Source organism: Phalacrocorax carbo, chromosome 5 (genome assembly GCF_963921805.1).
Source record: "Phalacrocorax carbo chromosome 5, bPhaCar2.1, whole genome shotgun sequence".
NCBI lineage: Eukaryota > Metazoa > Chordata > Aves > Suliformes > Phalacrocoracidae > Phalacrocorax > Phalacrocorax carbo.
In genome coordinates this window covers 41,400,419-41,416,239 of record NC_087517.1, presented here as the reverse complement: position 1 = coordinate 41,416,239, position 15,821 = coordinate 41,400,419, and the positions used below count along the sequence as shown (strand labels likewise).

Sequence of the window (15,821 nt, the reverse complement as noted above, 5' to 3'; positions counted from 1 at the left end):
TTGCTGACAAGGGGCCTTGGGAGGGCAGGTCACCAGAGGTCTGGGCAGTCCAGGGGCATGGGTGCCATGGGCAGAGGGCCCCCAGTGGGGCTACCCACGGCTGAGGGGGGCTGCTGCAGAGGAAGTGGTGTGAGGGGAGTGGGTAGGAAGGCTCTTCAGAGGTGACTGGATAGGCTGGATCAATGGGCCGAGGTCAGTTGCATGAAGTTTAACAAGGCCAAGTGCCGGGTCCTGTGTTTGTGGAAGAGTGGCTGGAAATCTGCCTGGTGGAGAAGAACCTGGGGGTGCTGGTCAGCAGCCAGCTGAACATGAGCCAGCAGTGTGCTCAGGTGGCCAAGAAGGCCAACAGCATCCTGGCTTGTGTCAGGATAAGTGTGGCCAGGAGGAGTAGAGAAGTGATCGTGCCCCTGCACTCGGCACTGGTGAGGCAGCACCTTGAGTTCAGTTTTGGGCCCCTCAGTACAAGGACGCTGAGTTATTGGGCATGCCCAGAGAAGGGCAACAAAGCCGGTGAAGGGTCTGGAGAGCAAGTCTGATGAGAGAGCTGGGGGTGTTTAGCCTGGAGGAGAGGAGGCTGAGGGGAGACCTTATTGCTCTCTACAACTACTTGAAAGGAGAGGTTGTAGTGAGGTGGGGGTCGGTCTCTTCTCTGAAGTTACTAGTGATAGGATGAAAGGAAATGGCCTCAAGCTGCATCAAGGGAGGTTTAGACTGGATATTAGGGAAAATTTCTTTACTGCAAGAGTGGTCAGACATTGGAACAGGCTGCCCAGAGAGGTGGTGGAGTCACCATCCCTGGAGGTATTAAAAAAACGTGTAGATGTGGCCCTTCAGGGCATGGTTTAGGAGGCATGGGGGTGCGGGGCTGACGGCTGGACTTGATGATCCTAGAGGTCTCTTCCAAACTTAATGATTCTATGATTCCGTGACAAGCTGCCCTTCCCCGCTCGCTCCCCGCGCAGGGGTGACCGGGGTTGCTGAGGGGCGTGAGGCGCCGCCCCGGCCCCTCAGGGCGGAGGGGAAGGCAGTGGCGGCGCATGCGCGCGGTGGGGTGGGGGCGGTGACGGTTGGTCTCTTCACGCCGGCGAACGGCAGAGGCGGCGGCGGTGGAGGGAGCGGGTGGGCTGGGATTGGCGGGGATAGTGGCGGTGTAGCGGGTCCGCCATGGGGACGCAGGGAGCCGGGAGAAAGCGGCTGCCGAACCGGGAGCGGCTGACGGCGGAGGACGATGCGCTCAACCAGATTGCCCGTGAGGTGAGCGGCGAGCGGAGAACCGCCCCCCCGCCCCCCATCTCCCCTCAGCCCCCGCGCACGCGCCCGCGGGCACGACGGCGATTCAAGGGCAGGCTGATGAAACGCGAAATAAAAATCGCCTTCATCTCAACGGTGTCGGCCTGTTTTATCGTCCTAAGGCACCGCTTAGGTCCGGAGCCCTTAAAGCGCTCAACCGTGAGGAAAACGGCGTGCAGTGCCAGGGCGGGCAGGAATTCCTCCCTGCTCCAACCCCTCCGTGGGGCGAAAGTAATTGTCTGCTGCTGCTGAGGTTGGTGGTAGTGACTGAGAACCGGAAAGTAGGCCCCTCGGCTTTTTTATGGGTACATATATACGAAAAATGTAAACCAGAGGACTGCAAGATATGCTAGACATAAGCATAAGTGCACAATCTAGCTGCTCACTAGGCACTCACTGCATTGTACTTGATCTGACTTAAAACAGTTAAAACCAGCTGATGGCAGTTTTCTTTCTACCTCCTTATTCTTGTTTTGTATGGTTACATTGGATCAGTGGTGAATAGGATGACATGAATTTGGTTTTTATGCTTACAAAAGCTGACACAGGTTGTTCTGCATCCTTCCTCTCACAGTATTCTAATGGTGGGGGTGGGCAACCCTGACCTGGCATGGGGATAAGCAGCCATTGGGTTGTTCTTAGCAGTGTTGAAGCTGATCTGATACTGGCTGCTGCTCAAGGTGGCCATTCCCTTCCCCTAGCATGGGTTACCTGTGTCTCCTCCCCACCTACTGTTGCTCTCATGGGTTACAAGATAAATCACTCCTCTAGAAGAGATTTAAGTATCTCTTGGTTTCCTTTCCTGAATCACAGTTGCCATAGGATCAGATGAATGTTAATGTGCAGGTTATTTTTGGTGGCAGCTGGCTGTGAGATTGAGTTAGCTGTAACATTGTGCACCTTGGATAGTATCACCAATGGCAGCCCTGACATGGGAAGTCTTTACTGCTCTTGTGTACTATTTTGAAGCGGTTTGTAGAATCTTAGGAATAAATACAGTAGATTAATTTCTGTGTAGAGCAATTTGGATAGTGTGTTTCCAGAAGTCATGTTTTTGTGACAGAAGATGGGAAAGTTCCTAGGAATGGAGTTTGAAGTAGGAGGACAAGAATGTCTCATGTCCTGGACATAAGGTAGCAAGTAAGAGTGATTGTGCTGTCTTATTAGAGTTTGAGTCATGATAACATCCTAGGATTTGATTAGGGATGAGGGTTTAAATTACACAGCTGTGTTGGGGCAATGTTGTCATTTGATCAAGGAAAACACGAGTCTGTAACAGGGGGCCTAGGTTGTCCTCTGTTGCACATTTCCCTCCTGTTTTCACTTATCTTCAGCTTATGTACTGCTTTTTACAGTATTGTGAAGTAGTTTGAGGCCTTAAATATTGTGTTGTTTTGTGTGATAGGATTTTTTTTTTTTTCTTCTGGAGATTTTGTAAAGGACAACTACATTTGGTCAAAAAGCCCAACACAAACATGTCTCTTTATCTTTTTCCCTTGAGTGCTGAAGTTGTGAACTGCAAAGTTCAAGGTTCAGCATTTTCCCATATTATTTTAACTCTTTGCATTACTCTGTCTTGGGTTTTTTACACTTACAATAGTTGTTTAAGTGTCTGTTCTCCACACAAGGGATCCCAGATGAATCTTAAGAACTCTTACAAATGGAAAGTAAGCCTTTTGTCTCCTCCTAATAAAGATGCTGAGAGCCTTCATTTTGAGAAGGGTACAAGGGTTACTGGCATTCTGGCTCTTCCAGCCTTCTTCACAGGTGTGTAGGCAAAGCTGAGACATACAAATGTTGTGTTTGTACATAGCTTTTCACTCTTATCTTTCCTTTGGTCTTCCTTCGTTATCCAGAAGCTGTAGGTGCTTGCAAGTTATTAGCAGGTTCTGGGATGTCATTTTGTCATATTCAGATGGGAGCCTAAGAGTGTTCAAACCAGACTTATTCATAGAGGTACTTTCACCTTGGGATCTCTGGGCAGAAGTTGAAATGCATGCATCTTCTATACTTTTGGTTTTTGGCCGAAGGGGTTGTGCTGCTTTGATGCTTTCCAGTTGTTGTAATTGTCTTGAAAACTGATCTTGAAAAATCAACAGTTCTTGATATACTGCATGGTTCTATAAGGACACATGAAGACTTGCAAAGGCTCTCTTAAACATGCTTCAAATCGCAGAAGTGTATTGTTGTTTTTTTTTTTTTTAATTTGCAACCAGGATGTCATGCTGTGTATGTGCAGTCTTGTGTAGACCGAAAGAGAGCCTTGCGCAGTGACGGAGGCAGTCCTTACCCCTGTGGGATGTGAGAACAGTCTTAAGAGGAAGTAACTAATCAAGCGGAAGGAAATTGTAGAAGTGAAGCATATTGTAGTGACAGGGTTTTAGTAGCAGTATTAGTGATGTTAAGCTGTAGTAGTAAGTTTTAATGATTGAGGCACTTTCTGAACTAGATCAGCTGCAAGTAGTTTATCACCTGGTCTAGACCTGTTTAGAGCAGAGGTAGAAGGTACAGTTACTGTAAATCACCTTGCCCATCAGGAAGCAGTAGTACCATACCACTAAACCTGGCTGTCGAATTTCTGACTTATATGGTAATTAAATGGATGGCAAATATGTAAATATAGTTAAAATAAGAACATGGTGTTCTGAGTTTCTAATGGACACAAATGATCCAGCACTGCCTCTCAGGATTTGCTGTATGCACACCTAGCTTGTATTGCTGAGTTTATTTTTTCTGGGTGTCAGCTCTCACAGATGAGAGTGAAGCTGATCAGTGATAGGCTTCTCTGTTTTCAGACTCGTGTTAATACCAGTAGATTATTCTGTGTTTAGGTCAATGGAAACTTTTGGGCTATTTTATTCCTCTCTGTGAATACATGCCAGCAGTATTTGCAAAATCCAGCAGTTTGATACTCCCCGAGGTCAGTGCCAGCACGGCCAGCAGTAATTGCGTACGCATACTGTGAAGTCATCTGTCCGTTCTCTCAGGAGGGCAGAGTGCTGGGCTGCTGAACTGTAGCAGGATGGGCTTCCTGCTTTTTTTCCTGCTTGGATTAGATGGGTTTGATGCGATAACTCAAGATGTTGCTTCTAGGGGAATATTTTTTTCTCCAATTCTACTCTGGTCTTTGCTAACTACAGTAATAGTTAAGTGTTACATGAGCGGAAAGAATTTTGCAAATCCAATGAGAAACTGCTGTCTGTGTCAATAAGATATTTCTCTTATAGGCAGATAATATTAATTACTGGGTTTTATTTTTTTGAATGAGGGAGAACAAGGTCAAGGTAAATTTCTTGTTTTTATTAGGGAAGTCATTTACACCTTGTTCTGCTAATGTTTTGCAAACTGATGTGTGTTATACTGCTCAGAAAAACAATCCTGCCATCTTTCTCATCCAGCAGTTTTACAGAGTAGAACGCTTTAGCTGGTAACTAATTTGAGGTTAGTAATTCAAGCAACATACTTTATTTTTACTGTTAGACAGTAATGTTATGAGGGTTTCTTGTTCACTCTTTTTATGCTGTATGTCACTTTCAAAGTTTCAAGAACTGTCATCTAACATACACATACATAATTATTTTTTAAATAGCTGGCATGATCAGTTTATGGACCGTAAATTTGATTATTTCACTGAAGTTTTTACTTTATGCATTAACTTGCATTCTTAGTGATTCAAAAATTGAGATGTTACACTCCTGTGAAGGAGCATAAGTATAGCTGATTAGAAATAGCTCAAAATGCTGGTGAAACCAGCCAGGCGGCTTTACTGGTTACAGTAAGAAGGCACTAACTAACATCAGAAGCCTAAAGTGGAGTTTCAGGGCTAGTGAAGAGATGCTATGATCACTGTATGTGGAATCTAAAGGCCTAGTTTTTAATTTGAGGGGATAATTTGTGGGAGAATTATCTGGTTTACACAATCATTTGTGTGACCTGCATAGAGATGGAAACAGTTTGGTTAAAGTCAAAACTAACACAGCAGAATGGGTAGTTATATATGGGAACGCAAGCCATGCAAACTTTATTGAACTGTTATGCAAACCAGACCATTTAAAGCAGTGTATTCCCAAAGGATCTGCTAGGTAATGCCAGAGTATGATCTGTGTGCCTTGTTAGTGTAGTGGTAGAACTTTTTTGAGCAGTATTGGGCATTTGAGATGTGTGGAGAGTTTTGTAAGCCAGATAAATATTCAAAGAGAAGACCTTAGAAACAGTCTGGTTTATGTAGCACCAGTTGCTTATAGTTGACTCATTTTTTAATTTCATTACTTTCTGCCTTTATGAATGTTAACCCACTGGCCCAAGAGAACAGATGATCTGAAAAAGCATGCCTGGCTGTAGGTCTCCTTTTTCCTAATATTTTATGTCTATATAGCCAAAAAATGTCTTTGGCTTCACTTACAATCCTTCCCAAAGGAAACGTGTAAAGGAGCAGCTTTGGCTGGTTTAAGCATCAAGACAAAAACCTTAAGACCCATCTCTTCTAGTTAAAGGGTGATTGTAGCCTGTCTCCCAGTGCACAGTCTGTCTCACAGTATGCCTATTGCAACTTTAAATAATTAGTTGCCTGTTTTTTGTGTCCACGCCTGGCCTGAGTCCCCTTCAGCTGTTCTCTTGCTGTCTAAGGAAACAGCTGCTTGGGAACTGTGATTCCTATTTCAGTCAAGCAAGAGACTACTGTTAGGATTAACAACATGGGAAGCCCAGCCTTTTTCTTTGCAAGCCCAGATGCTGAGCTTGTCTGCAGGATGTAATACTAATCATTACCTCATCTAGCAGGATGTTTTTCCAGGCCCATTGCTGAATAAAGTTGGAGCTCAAGTGTACTTACAATGCTTTCAACACTATTCCAGGTTGGGTTTTTTTTTATCTTTTGGTCGCAGGGAGCATAATCCACAGCATTTTGGGCTTGTGAAACAAGGTATTTGTCCCTCCTCTCAAGTCAGCAGGTTGCCAGGAGCAGTGAATCTGTCTAGCTAGACATAAGAACTCATAGGCAAACCTTAAAATAGCAGCTCTGAAATATCAGCAGTTGTCTTGTGTTGAAATACTTTTTGGGGGACAAGTTGCCCATTGGAGTGGGGGTGGTGGGAAGGGAGCTTCAGTAAACCAGATTTTCCTTTAGACAGTCATAAGGTGGCTTTGAGAGGGTTATGGTGGGGTTTGTTGTTGTTGTTTGTTTTAATACCGAGATGCTCTGAGAAGGGAAGGTGCATGGTCATTTTGTGGAGCTTTCTCTGCTTCTGGTTTTATCTGGTGCTCTTGCTCATCACCTTGAACCTACTAGAGATGAATAGCGGCCTTGGACATCATTAAAAAAAAAAAAAAGCTGATGTTTGGGCCTTCATCACACATTAAAGGTAAGAGAAGTCCATAAGGGCTTCTTATGGGAAGACATCTATAACCATCTACTCCCAAGACACTCTCCTTTCTTTCACCTTATTTCAGTTAGGGAACAAAAAGTAGGCCGTAGAACTTTCCCAGCTAAAGCTGGAAAAATAACTGGTATGTGCATTAAAATGAGACCATTACATCAGAGAAAAATGTATTTAAAAAGCATCCATATGGGTAGGCTTGGTCTTTAGTCTTGCAAGTTAGCGTTGGCCAATTCCTGGTGAATGCATTTTTCATACCATGGGTAGCTGGGATGAATTGTTGTGGCGCAGATCACTGTGATTCAAGGCTACTGTGATTGCTAGATTCCAGCCTAGCATCTTTACCCGTAATTTTGTTTTAAACTCTTAAAAATAAGATGCCATAAGGTAAGTTGGCTCTGGTGAAGAGCTGCTGTATGCTGCTTCATCCTCTGCCCTGTGAGTAGTGTAACCTCTTACAGGAGAACGAGACTAGCAACTGGAGGTAGTAATCTCTTAAACTGACTAGTGTGATGTGCTGGAACTCATTTGTAGGTACTCATAGCTATTCTGACGATGGAGAACCACCAGTGTTGCTGGTAGGTACCAAGAAATGTAAGATAGCTCTCAAAGGCCTGGTTGTAGAAGCTTTAACTGTTGAAATTACAGCTTGGTGTGGCATAATAAATACTAAATAAGGCAATATTTCACTGGTAGGAATTTGAAGGTTTTAATTACCTAGGAGGAGCTGATCTAGTTGCCGTGCAGTGCTTGCAGTGTGTCAATGACTTCAGGTAGGTGAATGACCATGTGACATAATTTTCTGTTATAAAAATACGGAGTTCTGGTCAGGCTCTTAAAAACTACTGATTTTTGGAGGATACAGAGAGCCTACAGAAGTAATGTATTTAGAGGCTGGAAAAAAGCAGAGTAATACTTTCATGTTGGCAGGAATGTACCATAACTCTGACCGCTTGTACTAGATTAACAACTGTCCTTACCTAGAGTACTTGCTGTTAGACCTTGGCGCCAAAGATGTTTCCTATGTGTATTTGGATGGGTTTCTAATTCTGCCTTTAAACAGACTTAACTAAACATTGTGAAGTGTGGAGGGTAGTTTGAAGGGTAAGGCTGGGAAGTATTTCCTGATGAGCAGAGCTAGGAGCTGTTTTATGGTCTAACCAGCTGAAAGTTTTGGGCATTGAGAGAGAAGACACAAGCTAACTAACGCTGTTTCCAAAACTGAGGGTTGCTTGTTTTGGGATGTGGATGTATGCCTAAACCAAAAACCGTGCAGAAAGTAGTGTTTCCCTGGCTAAAGGAAGCAGTGTCTCCCCAAGACGGAGTTGACTTGCACATCTATCATGTAACCCTGTTCTCTGTTCCTTCATGCCTTCAGCGTGTCATGTTTTCCTGTAAGTGAATTTCTGATACAGTGTGTACCCCTTTAGGGTGTGGAATTCTGAAGAGGTGGTGGTTTTCTTCAAATCCTTTGAAAAAATGTTGGGTTTATAGTCAGGCACAAAAATTGGAAATTTTAACAAAAAAGCTCTTTCTGTGTTAAGGAAAGATGGATGTTTTGAGTATGATTGCACATAAGTGGCACAACTCTGCTCTAAAAATTTGAGTGATGATATATTGAAATTATTTAGGGACTTAAGATACTGCTCAGTGCCAATAAAAATTGGTGTCTGAGCTAATTGCTCATGAAAAATTTCTGACCTAGAACTGGAGAGTTGATTGCTTTTTGATGGACTTTCAGTAAAATATCCTGGGTGTGATCTGAAAAGAGGTAAATTTGTTCAATTGCATCTGCTTTGCCCTTCTGCGTGCCTGTAGCCTGTGAGCCAGCAGCTTGGCGTGTGCTGTGATTTTATCCACCTAAATACTACCGCAGCATTTGAGAGTTGACACATTTAAGAGTGAATAGGGAAAGTGACCTGATAGTGCCAAAACCCAGCAGTGTTCCGGTCTCGGATGTGATGAGGAAGCCTCTTCATTTCCTATTGCTTCTAGGTCCTTGCTGGTTCGTCACAGCTCTCTTTCACGGCTCTTTTCTCCTTCGTGCATGCTGCTTTTATGTGCAAGATGAGAGTTTCTTTCTTGATATAGCTTAATCATGACACTACACTTGGAAAAACAATGGATGCCTTTTAGTTCTTCAATGCTTTAAGCTCCTGTGCTCTTTGAGAAAATACTCAATTTTCTTTTTGTATTATATGTCGCTGTATAAGAAATCATAGCCTTTGGTAAACCAAAATTGCCAGGTGCATCACCGCTGCTGTGGTCCTATTTTTGATACCTGGTAATTAGATAGGACAGTGCTTGCTATCATTGGCCTGTGAAGAAATGCAAAAATGATAGTTAAATTTCAGAGCAACAGCTTCCTTTCCCCTTAGCTGTCGGAAGGGTTTCTTGCTTATCAACGAAACAAGCAAGATGGCATCTCCAACTGCTTCTGGCTTCCTCAAAAATGGATTGTCAGAGTTAAGTTTTTCTTCCCATAATGTCATTACTTGCAGTTTTTAGATACAACTAGTGTCAGATTGATTTAGCTTTCCTGGAATGGAAAGCTGACTGGAAGCGAGTTCTACAAAAGCAGTTTATCTGCATGTTTAGTTGGTTGGCCAGTGACTTGTGTTTTAATATTGCCTGCAATGAAGTGATGATGCCTCTTGTCTTGAGTGGTCCCACTGGTAATTCTTTGCAGACTGTTCGCACAATCCCACAGATGCCTTTAGCACAGAGCTCTGCACAGATGGGATCGTAAGGGGATAATATTTCTTCCCTCTCAGTCTCTGCTCTTAAGTATCTTTTGACCTTTCCCTTCATCAGTATCTGATTTAAATTTAATATTGGGTTTTTTTTTCTTTGCTTTCGTCTTTGAGTACTTCCTACATCCCAAAATATCCTTTCTCTAATCCCACATTTGAATACCAAATTTAGATGAGTGTGTCTGCTTTCGCCAGCCTCTTCCAGTAGACAGAAATGGAATACAGGAGTATCTGGCATGCTAAAAGCTGGGTCAGGTTTTTAAACTTGTTCCCTCAGGTCGGGTTGATTTCAGGCATCCCCACTTGGGTCTTCTAATTATGGAGCGTTTATCAGCTAACATACTAGGATGACAGGAGAGCAATGAAAGGCTCTTGGTGTGCTTCACATGCAGAAAAATTCCTGGGCTCCAGTCTCATATTTAATTCTTGTAGCTTCACATTTTTTTCCCTTCATTTTAAAACACACATCGCTGTAGATTCAGATATTTCAGATATGGCTGTTTATACTGGTGCCAATGTACTACAGCCTTCACATGGAAACATGAAATTGTATTTGCTTTTGCTGACTATGAACAGTGAAAAGATAACAGCCAACTGGTGTTTGTTTTTGGGTCATGTTTCCCCCCCCACCATCTGTGTAATAGCTTCTTGTTTCTCTCTGATTGCAAACTTGATGTTCTTTCAATTGAGTTGCTAGGAAAAGAGTAGGTATAACTTTATGTGCTTTTAGAAAATAAGTCGGTTTAAATTTGAATGGTCTGTAGCAGCCCTATTGCTTTGCTTTGCAACTGTGTACTTCCTACAGTCTCTTCTCATTAAAATATCTGTTCTCCTGCATGAAATGTGTGTGCTGGTCTTGCTTTTCCTGCTTTGCTGAATGTGTTGCTAACCTCTAAAAGGATTTACATTGAGAAATATGTTGAATCAACATCTGTTGAAAACTGAAGTGGACTTTTGGGACATTTTTTGTGATACCCAAAGGTCATGCTATTCCATTGTCTATTAAATATGAAATTTAAATCTCCCTAATGTGAAATGAGTACATTGAAACAGTGATGTGACCTAACCTTTATATGAACTGTGGAAGAATCTAGGGGCTCTGGGAAGTAGTATGCTTGTGTGGATACGAGGGATAAAGTTGGTGTGTGTATATATATGTGTGTATATATATATGTCAGTGTTATAATTATAGATCATTACACAGTGTTTTTTAGTAATATTTGTACATTCTAGTTTACCCTAGAAAAAATATCATGATTTGGTGAACTGGAGTAAGCAGAAAAGGTTCTCTGTGTTTGCTGGCAAAATGCTTTTGTATTACTGATGGAATAAATATATACTGTAAGATTTAACAACAATTTTCAGGATAGCAGAAAGACATCTGGTAACCCGTAACTTGTTGTCTAACCAAGCAATCTACAAATTTAGCATTAGAAAGTAAAGATCAACTGGTCTGTAGTGAGCTATGCTCTTACTGCAATCTACCCTAATTTTTTGGGCATGAGCTCAACCTGTTAATACAGAAGGAAACTTCTTGTAGAGAGCAGCATTACCTTGAGCTGTGTCTCTAGGGCTGCTACCTATGCTGCTGGCATAGCAAGTCTGCTCTTTCAGTCTTCCCACCATAAAAATCAAAACAGTATGGAGAAAAAAAAAAGTTTAATATCTTGGATACAAGCTCAGTGAATACAGTGATCAGGTATAAAAACCTTATGTATAACAGTTCTAAGATTGCTTGGGGCACCTTAGGAGCTGGTAGTAAACCTTAAGGGAATTGGGTTTTCATTGTAATTTCCTCTAGTAGAATGGGATTCTTAAAGGGCTGAAGTTTTGCTGCTGGTTTACCCAATTCTCTCACCACTTTGTTACTTGCTGTTTTTTGGACACAGCTGTACCCCTGCATTAAACTAATTGATTGACACAGTTTGAGTGTTAAATAGACTGTGAGACTGAGGATAAAGTTGTACTTGTATCTGCTGGGTAGTCACTGTAGGGGGGAAAAAAGGAGAAAGTGGAGAAAGGACCTGACCAGGGGAGGGCTGCCGCTATATGTTTTATGCTGTTGATGTATCCTAGCAGCATTCCTTGATTTCAAGAACTCCAGTAAATAGCCATGAAGGTCACTTTTGTCATACATCTAAGCAAAGGTGTGTGTAGCCTGGTAGCGTATTTGAAACTGAACTTGTTTGTTACTAAGGGTTAGGACACAGGTTCTTCCGATAATCCGTTATAGCTCAGACCCAGCTTGGGTACAGTAATCCCATCCCACCCCCACACAAAAGCTGACCAATCGTTGCTTAAACAATGCTGGTTTTTAGCTTTAATCTGAGCTGATGGGTTGTTCAGCGCCATCTCCCTCGGGGCAAGTTGTTTTGATATGCCCTGTCGCTCTCTGGGAATTTGTCTTCCCACAAGGGAATGGGTTCTGGAACAATAGCAAGCATGAGAGGGTAACTCCCGTCTGCTGGCCAGGTAAGACTATCTTATAGCTAAACAATTCTTGAATTGGTTTTAATGGTGAGATATGGAGGCTAGTGTGTGTGTGTGGTGGTTTTTTTGTGTGTTCCTCTCCTGAAGAGACATGGTTAGAGTGCTGTTACTAAATGCTTGATATTTGTGCGTAAAGGACAGAAAATCTGCTAAAGCATGGTCTAGTACAAGCTGGCATTCATACTCTGCAGCATACAGCTGTATGAACAAGAAAAGGCAATTTCACCACACCTGAAGGTAATTTCTCTGGATATCAACCCTTTTCCTTAAATCAGATTTGCTCAAGCAGATTTTGGCATTTCTTTGGTTGACGTTATAAATCAAGAATTCCAGCTTGTGTTTGGAGTGTCCTGACTCTCATCAGAATATAGGTAGTCTGAAGGAGAGCTGCAGGTTACTTGTAGCAGAATATCCAGGTTAATCAGAAGCACAGTTTCTCTGCAGGAAGGTGGTACAACTTGAAGGCTTGCATGCAACTATTTCCAAGCTAGCTATCCCCAAATGCTTTTTACAAACAGGTAACAAATGGTCCAGTGCTTAACAGAAGTATAAAGTAGTGGGGGGCATGAAAATGTAAATATTTATAAAATAAAAATGCTGATTTAGTATATACTGGAGGAGAACTGTGAAAAATTGTCAGTCTCTTCTGGTGATGTTTCTTGTAGGGTCCTTCACGCAATTTATGTATTAGGTTTCTGATCTTCTGCAGTACTTATGATGCCTCTAGGTCCTTTTTTTAAAAAACTGATATAAAGTCAGTGTAATTGAAGAGGTAATGGAAAAACTGCCTTGCAACTTGTAACTGTTACACTGTAGTCTCACAAAACATCATGTTGTAAACACAATAAAATGGTCTATTATGAGATTGCTTTATTAACTGTAATCTAAAGAGCTAATTTAATTAAATCTCCTTGTGAATGAGAACATTCTGCCCATGGAAAGGTGCATTAAAGGTCATCTCCAGTTTTGAATCTTAATGTTACATGTGAAAACCTGTTTTGTCTTTCATTTCCTTGAAGCCAGGTAGGAATGTAGCTTTAAGGATTTTTTTTTAATTATTATTAAATATTTTTTGAAGAAGCCTGATCTCCCTGACTTTTTGTGACAGAAAATAGTATACCTATAATTTGTGAGGAAATAATTTTGTGTGTTAGATATATGTAGTTGTAGATATTTCTTACTGAAAGTGCTATGTAAACAAAGATTGAACCCTCTGTTCTGACTTGGTACTTGAATGTTTGTGTTCTGAACTCCCACTTATTAAAGCACTTAACAGTAAATAGCAAATTGTTTTTTAAATATTCTGAATTCTTGGTAAGCTCTTTCCAGGAAAAAAGGATTCTTAAATAAGGAGGAATCAGAACAGCTATTTTCAAATACATGGCTGGGAAAGAAAAGTCCCACTGAGTGCACATTAAAACTTTTTCATTACTAAAAATTTGTTTTGGACTTACTTATTTGGAAGGGTGCTCAAACAGTGTTGTGCTTACATTTTTGAGTGGCTTCTATAGTATTATCCCATTTTAAACAAATTATTTATTGTGTTTTGGAGGCAGGCTCTGCACATCTTTCTTACTGTGACAGATCACATCAAGCTTCACAACACACTGATTTTCCTCTTGCTGTCAATGATCTATAGGCTTGAGGATCAAAAGTGTTGTCAAGAGTGCTTAGGGCAGAAAATAGAGTAATTATTTTGACTCCCTAACAGTATAAGTAGTGCTGATGTCAACTGTTAGTGAGGTATTTGTAAAACTGAGTTTGATTATGCAGTCTGGTAAAGTAAAGCTGATGTGAACACTGTCAAGTCTTTTCTTTAAAAGAACATGCTATGTAGCATTTGAGATGAGGAGTAAAATGGTCAGTGCTATCTAATGCTGGAGAGAGATGTGCTGAAGCAGAGAACAGGCATTCTGGAAACTAGACACGTTAAAAATCCTTCCTGCAGCCTTTGTCAGTAGTCAGAATAAAAAATTCCTTTCACTTGAGCTTTTGACATTAAACTTGAGGACGTTCCAGGAACTTACACCGTAAGACATTCTGCCTAGCAGCCTTACAAATCCAAGTGTCATCTTGGGAAGGCCTACAGACTTTTATAAACTGTATCTTGGGTAACTGTTACACCTAGATGGTGGTGGGTGGAAACTTTAGGTAGATTTATTTCTGTGTAGGATAAACCCTACAGTCTTCTGTTAGTAAATACATTGAAATTTCTTGGATACATCTTCAAATATGTTTTTAAAAGGAAGAGGTGTGAGAAAATAGAAGGGGAGGAAGCGAAGGCCACCTGATGGAAAGGTCCAATGCCCAGTGCAGAGCAAAGAAGCAGCTGACAAGGCCTGATGCTGCAGCCCAAGATTGTATGCAGGTAACCCTCTGTATAGAATAACTGTAACTCCTGAAGTGTTTTGTGTGCTTATGTGCTCAAATGTTTATTTCTACTGCTTTGAGTGACATGTTTTATGAAAGGCTTTTACCTACCTTAAGAGATTAAATAATTAAGTGTAAGTGGTAGATGTGAGGAGTGTTTCCAAAGACGGGATCACATTTTTACTTCTGTTCTACATGTGTTCTTGTTCCTTGAACATCATGTTGTGCTTTGGTCATAGGGAACTAAATCCAAAGGAAGACTTCTTTCCCAACCCAAGAGAACTTGCATTCAGTGTCAAGCAGACCATATTATTCAGACATACTCTGCACCAGATAGCCAGTTTATATATAGAAGCAACAGACTTCTAGTACTCTCTTAATGTGCTAAGCTTGACAGAATTCCATTTGAGATGCAGTAAGTGGTTGCTCTGGCTTGGATTTTCATGTTGATAAATGCTGAAGAAAAGAGGGAAAGTATGGTATGGCAAATAAGGGCAATGATATTTAACATCATAGACCCAATTATTTCCTTCAAAATTTACACTTGCTTTAGAAATGGCTAATACAGTACTTACATGATTTGTTTGTTTATTGTTAGACTGCCTTCAGTTTGCTTTTGCTTCAGTTCTATAACAGCAGTGTAGGCAGACTGGGTGCAATGAGATGTAATATTCATCCTGATACTGCCAAACCAGGACAACTGTAAAAATGGATTTAACTTCCAATTCTGTAGCATCGCAGTGAGTTCTATCTGAAGTGTGACCTGATTGTACAGGGAATACCTTGGAAACTACAAAAGTGAGATTTGGTTTTGATATGTAACATAATGGGTCTTGTTGATAGTCTTCTTTTAATTATTAATTTGAAATAACTTTTTTTACACAACAGTTTTTTAAACTAGGCCTATTTTTATAGTGCATGAAAATACTTGGGCTGGGTGGGAGTCTGGAATAAATATTTTTATTCCCTAAAGTGATGGCTGTTGGCCAACTTCTGTGTTCTTACTCATCAGCTCCTGGTCTTAATTCTGCTGAATTCTAACTTCTATCTCTGAAGAGCAGAAATAATTATTTATGCATGATTCTTACTCCTGAGTGTTGTTTCTCTAATGAGATGCTGAGATTCCTTGGTTCTTGAAGGCAGCTCGTTCAGGAGCCTGGCTATGCCACTGCAGTATCTGACACTGTGCAAACCAATCAATATAGATGTTGGCTTCAAAGCATCCTTGTTTCTTTCTCAAGTTTTACTGGAGCTAGAGACCCTTGAAAGATTGTATGACTGGCAATGCACAGTACAACACTATCTTTTTTTCAGAAAAAAAATGAAATGCTTTTCGTGTAAAGGTTTGCCTTCAGTAAAAGGCCTCCAAACAAGGGCTGAGTCTGAGCATAGCAATGAAGTTGCACTCTGATGGTTTATCTCCTCATCCTGTTTGGCTGCTTTTGCTTTGAGACTATGCTACATAAAAATGAAATTCCCAAGACAAAAAAAATCCTCCAGCTTCTTGGAAGCCTTTTTAGTTTGTCAAGCAGTGCTTATTTTA

The 15,821-nt window shown here is 41.3% G+C and overlaps 1 protein-coding gene across 11 annotated transcripts in view; it reads left to right on the top strand.

Annotated features, from left to right (window-relative positions):
* The first annotated feature begins 1,097 nt into the window (after window positions 1-1,097).
* The window catches only part of LRRFIP1 (LRR binding FLII interacting protein 1), a 115,027-nt gene continuing 100,303 nt past the window's right edge, over window positions 1,098-15,821 (top strand). For 4 of the 11 annotated variants that reach the window (XM_064452134.1, XM_064452137.1, XM_064452135.1 and 1 more), the window contains exon 1: window positions 1,109-1,254. In XM_064452134.1, the coding sequence (XP_064308204.1) occupies window positions 1,165-1,254 (90 nt within the window). In that variant the 5' untranslated portion in view covers window positions 1,109-1,164. Of the gene's footprint in view, window positions 1,255-15,821 lie in introns of all 11 variants that reach the window. The other 7 variants (XM_064452140.1, XM_064452136.1, XM_064452143.1 and 4 more) reach the window with 4 other exon arrangements.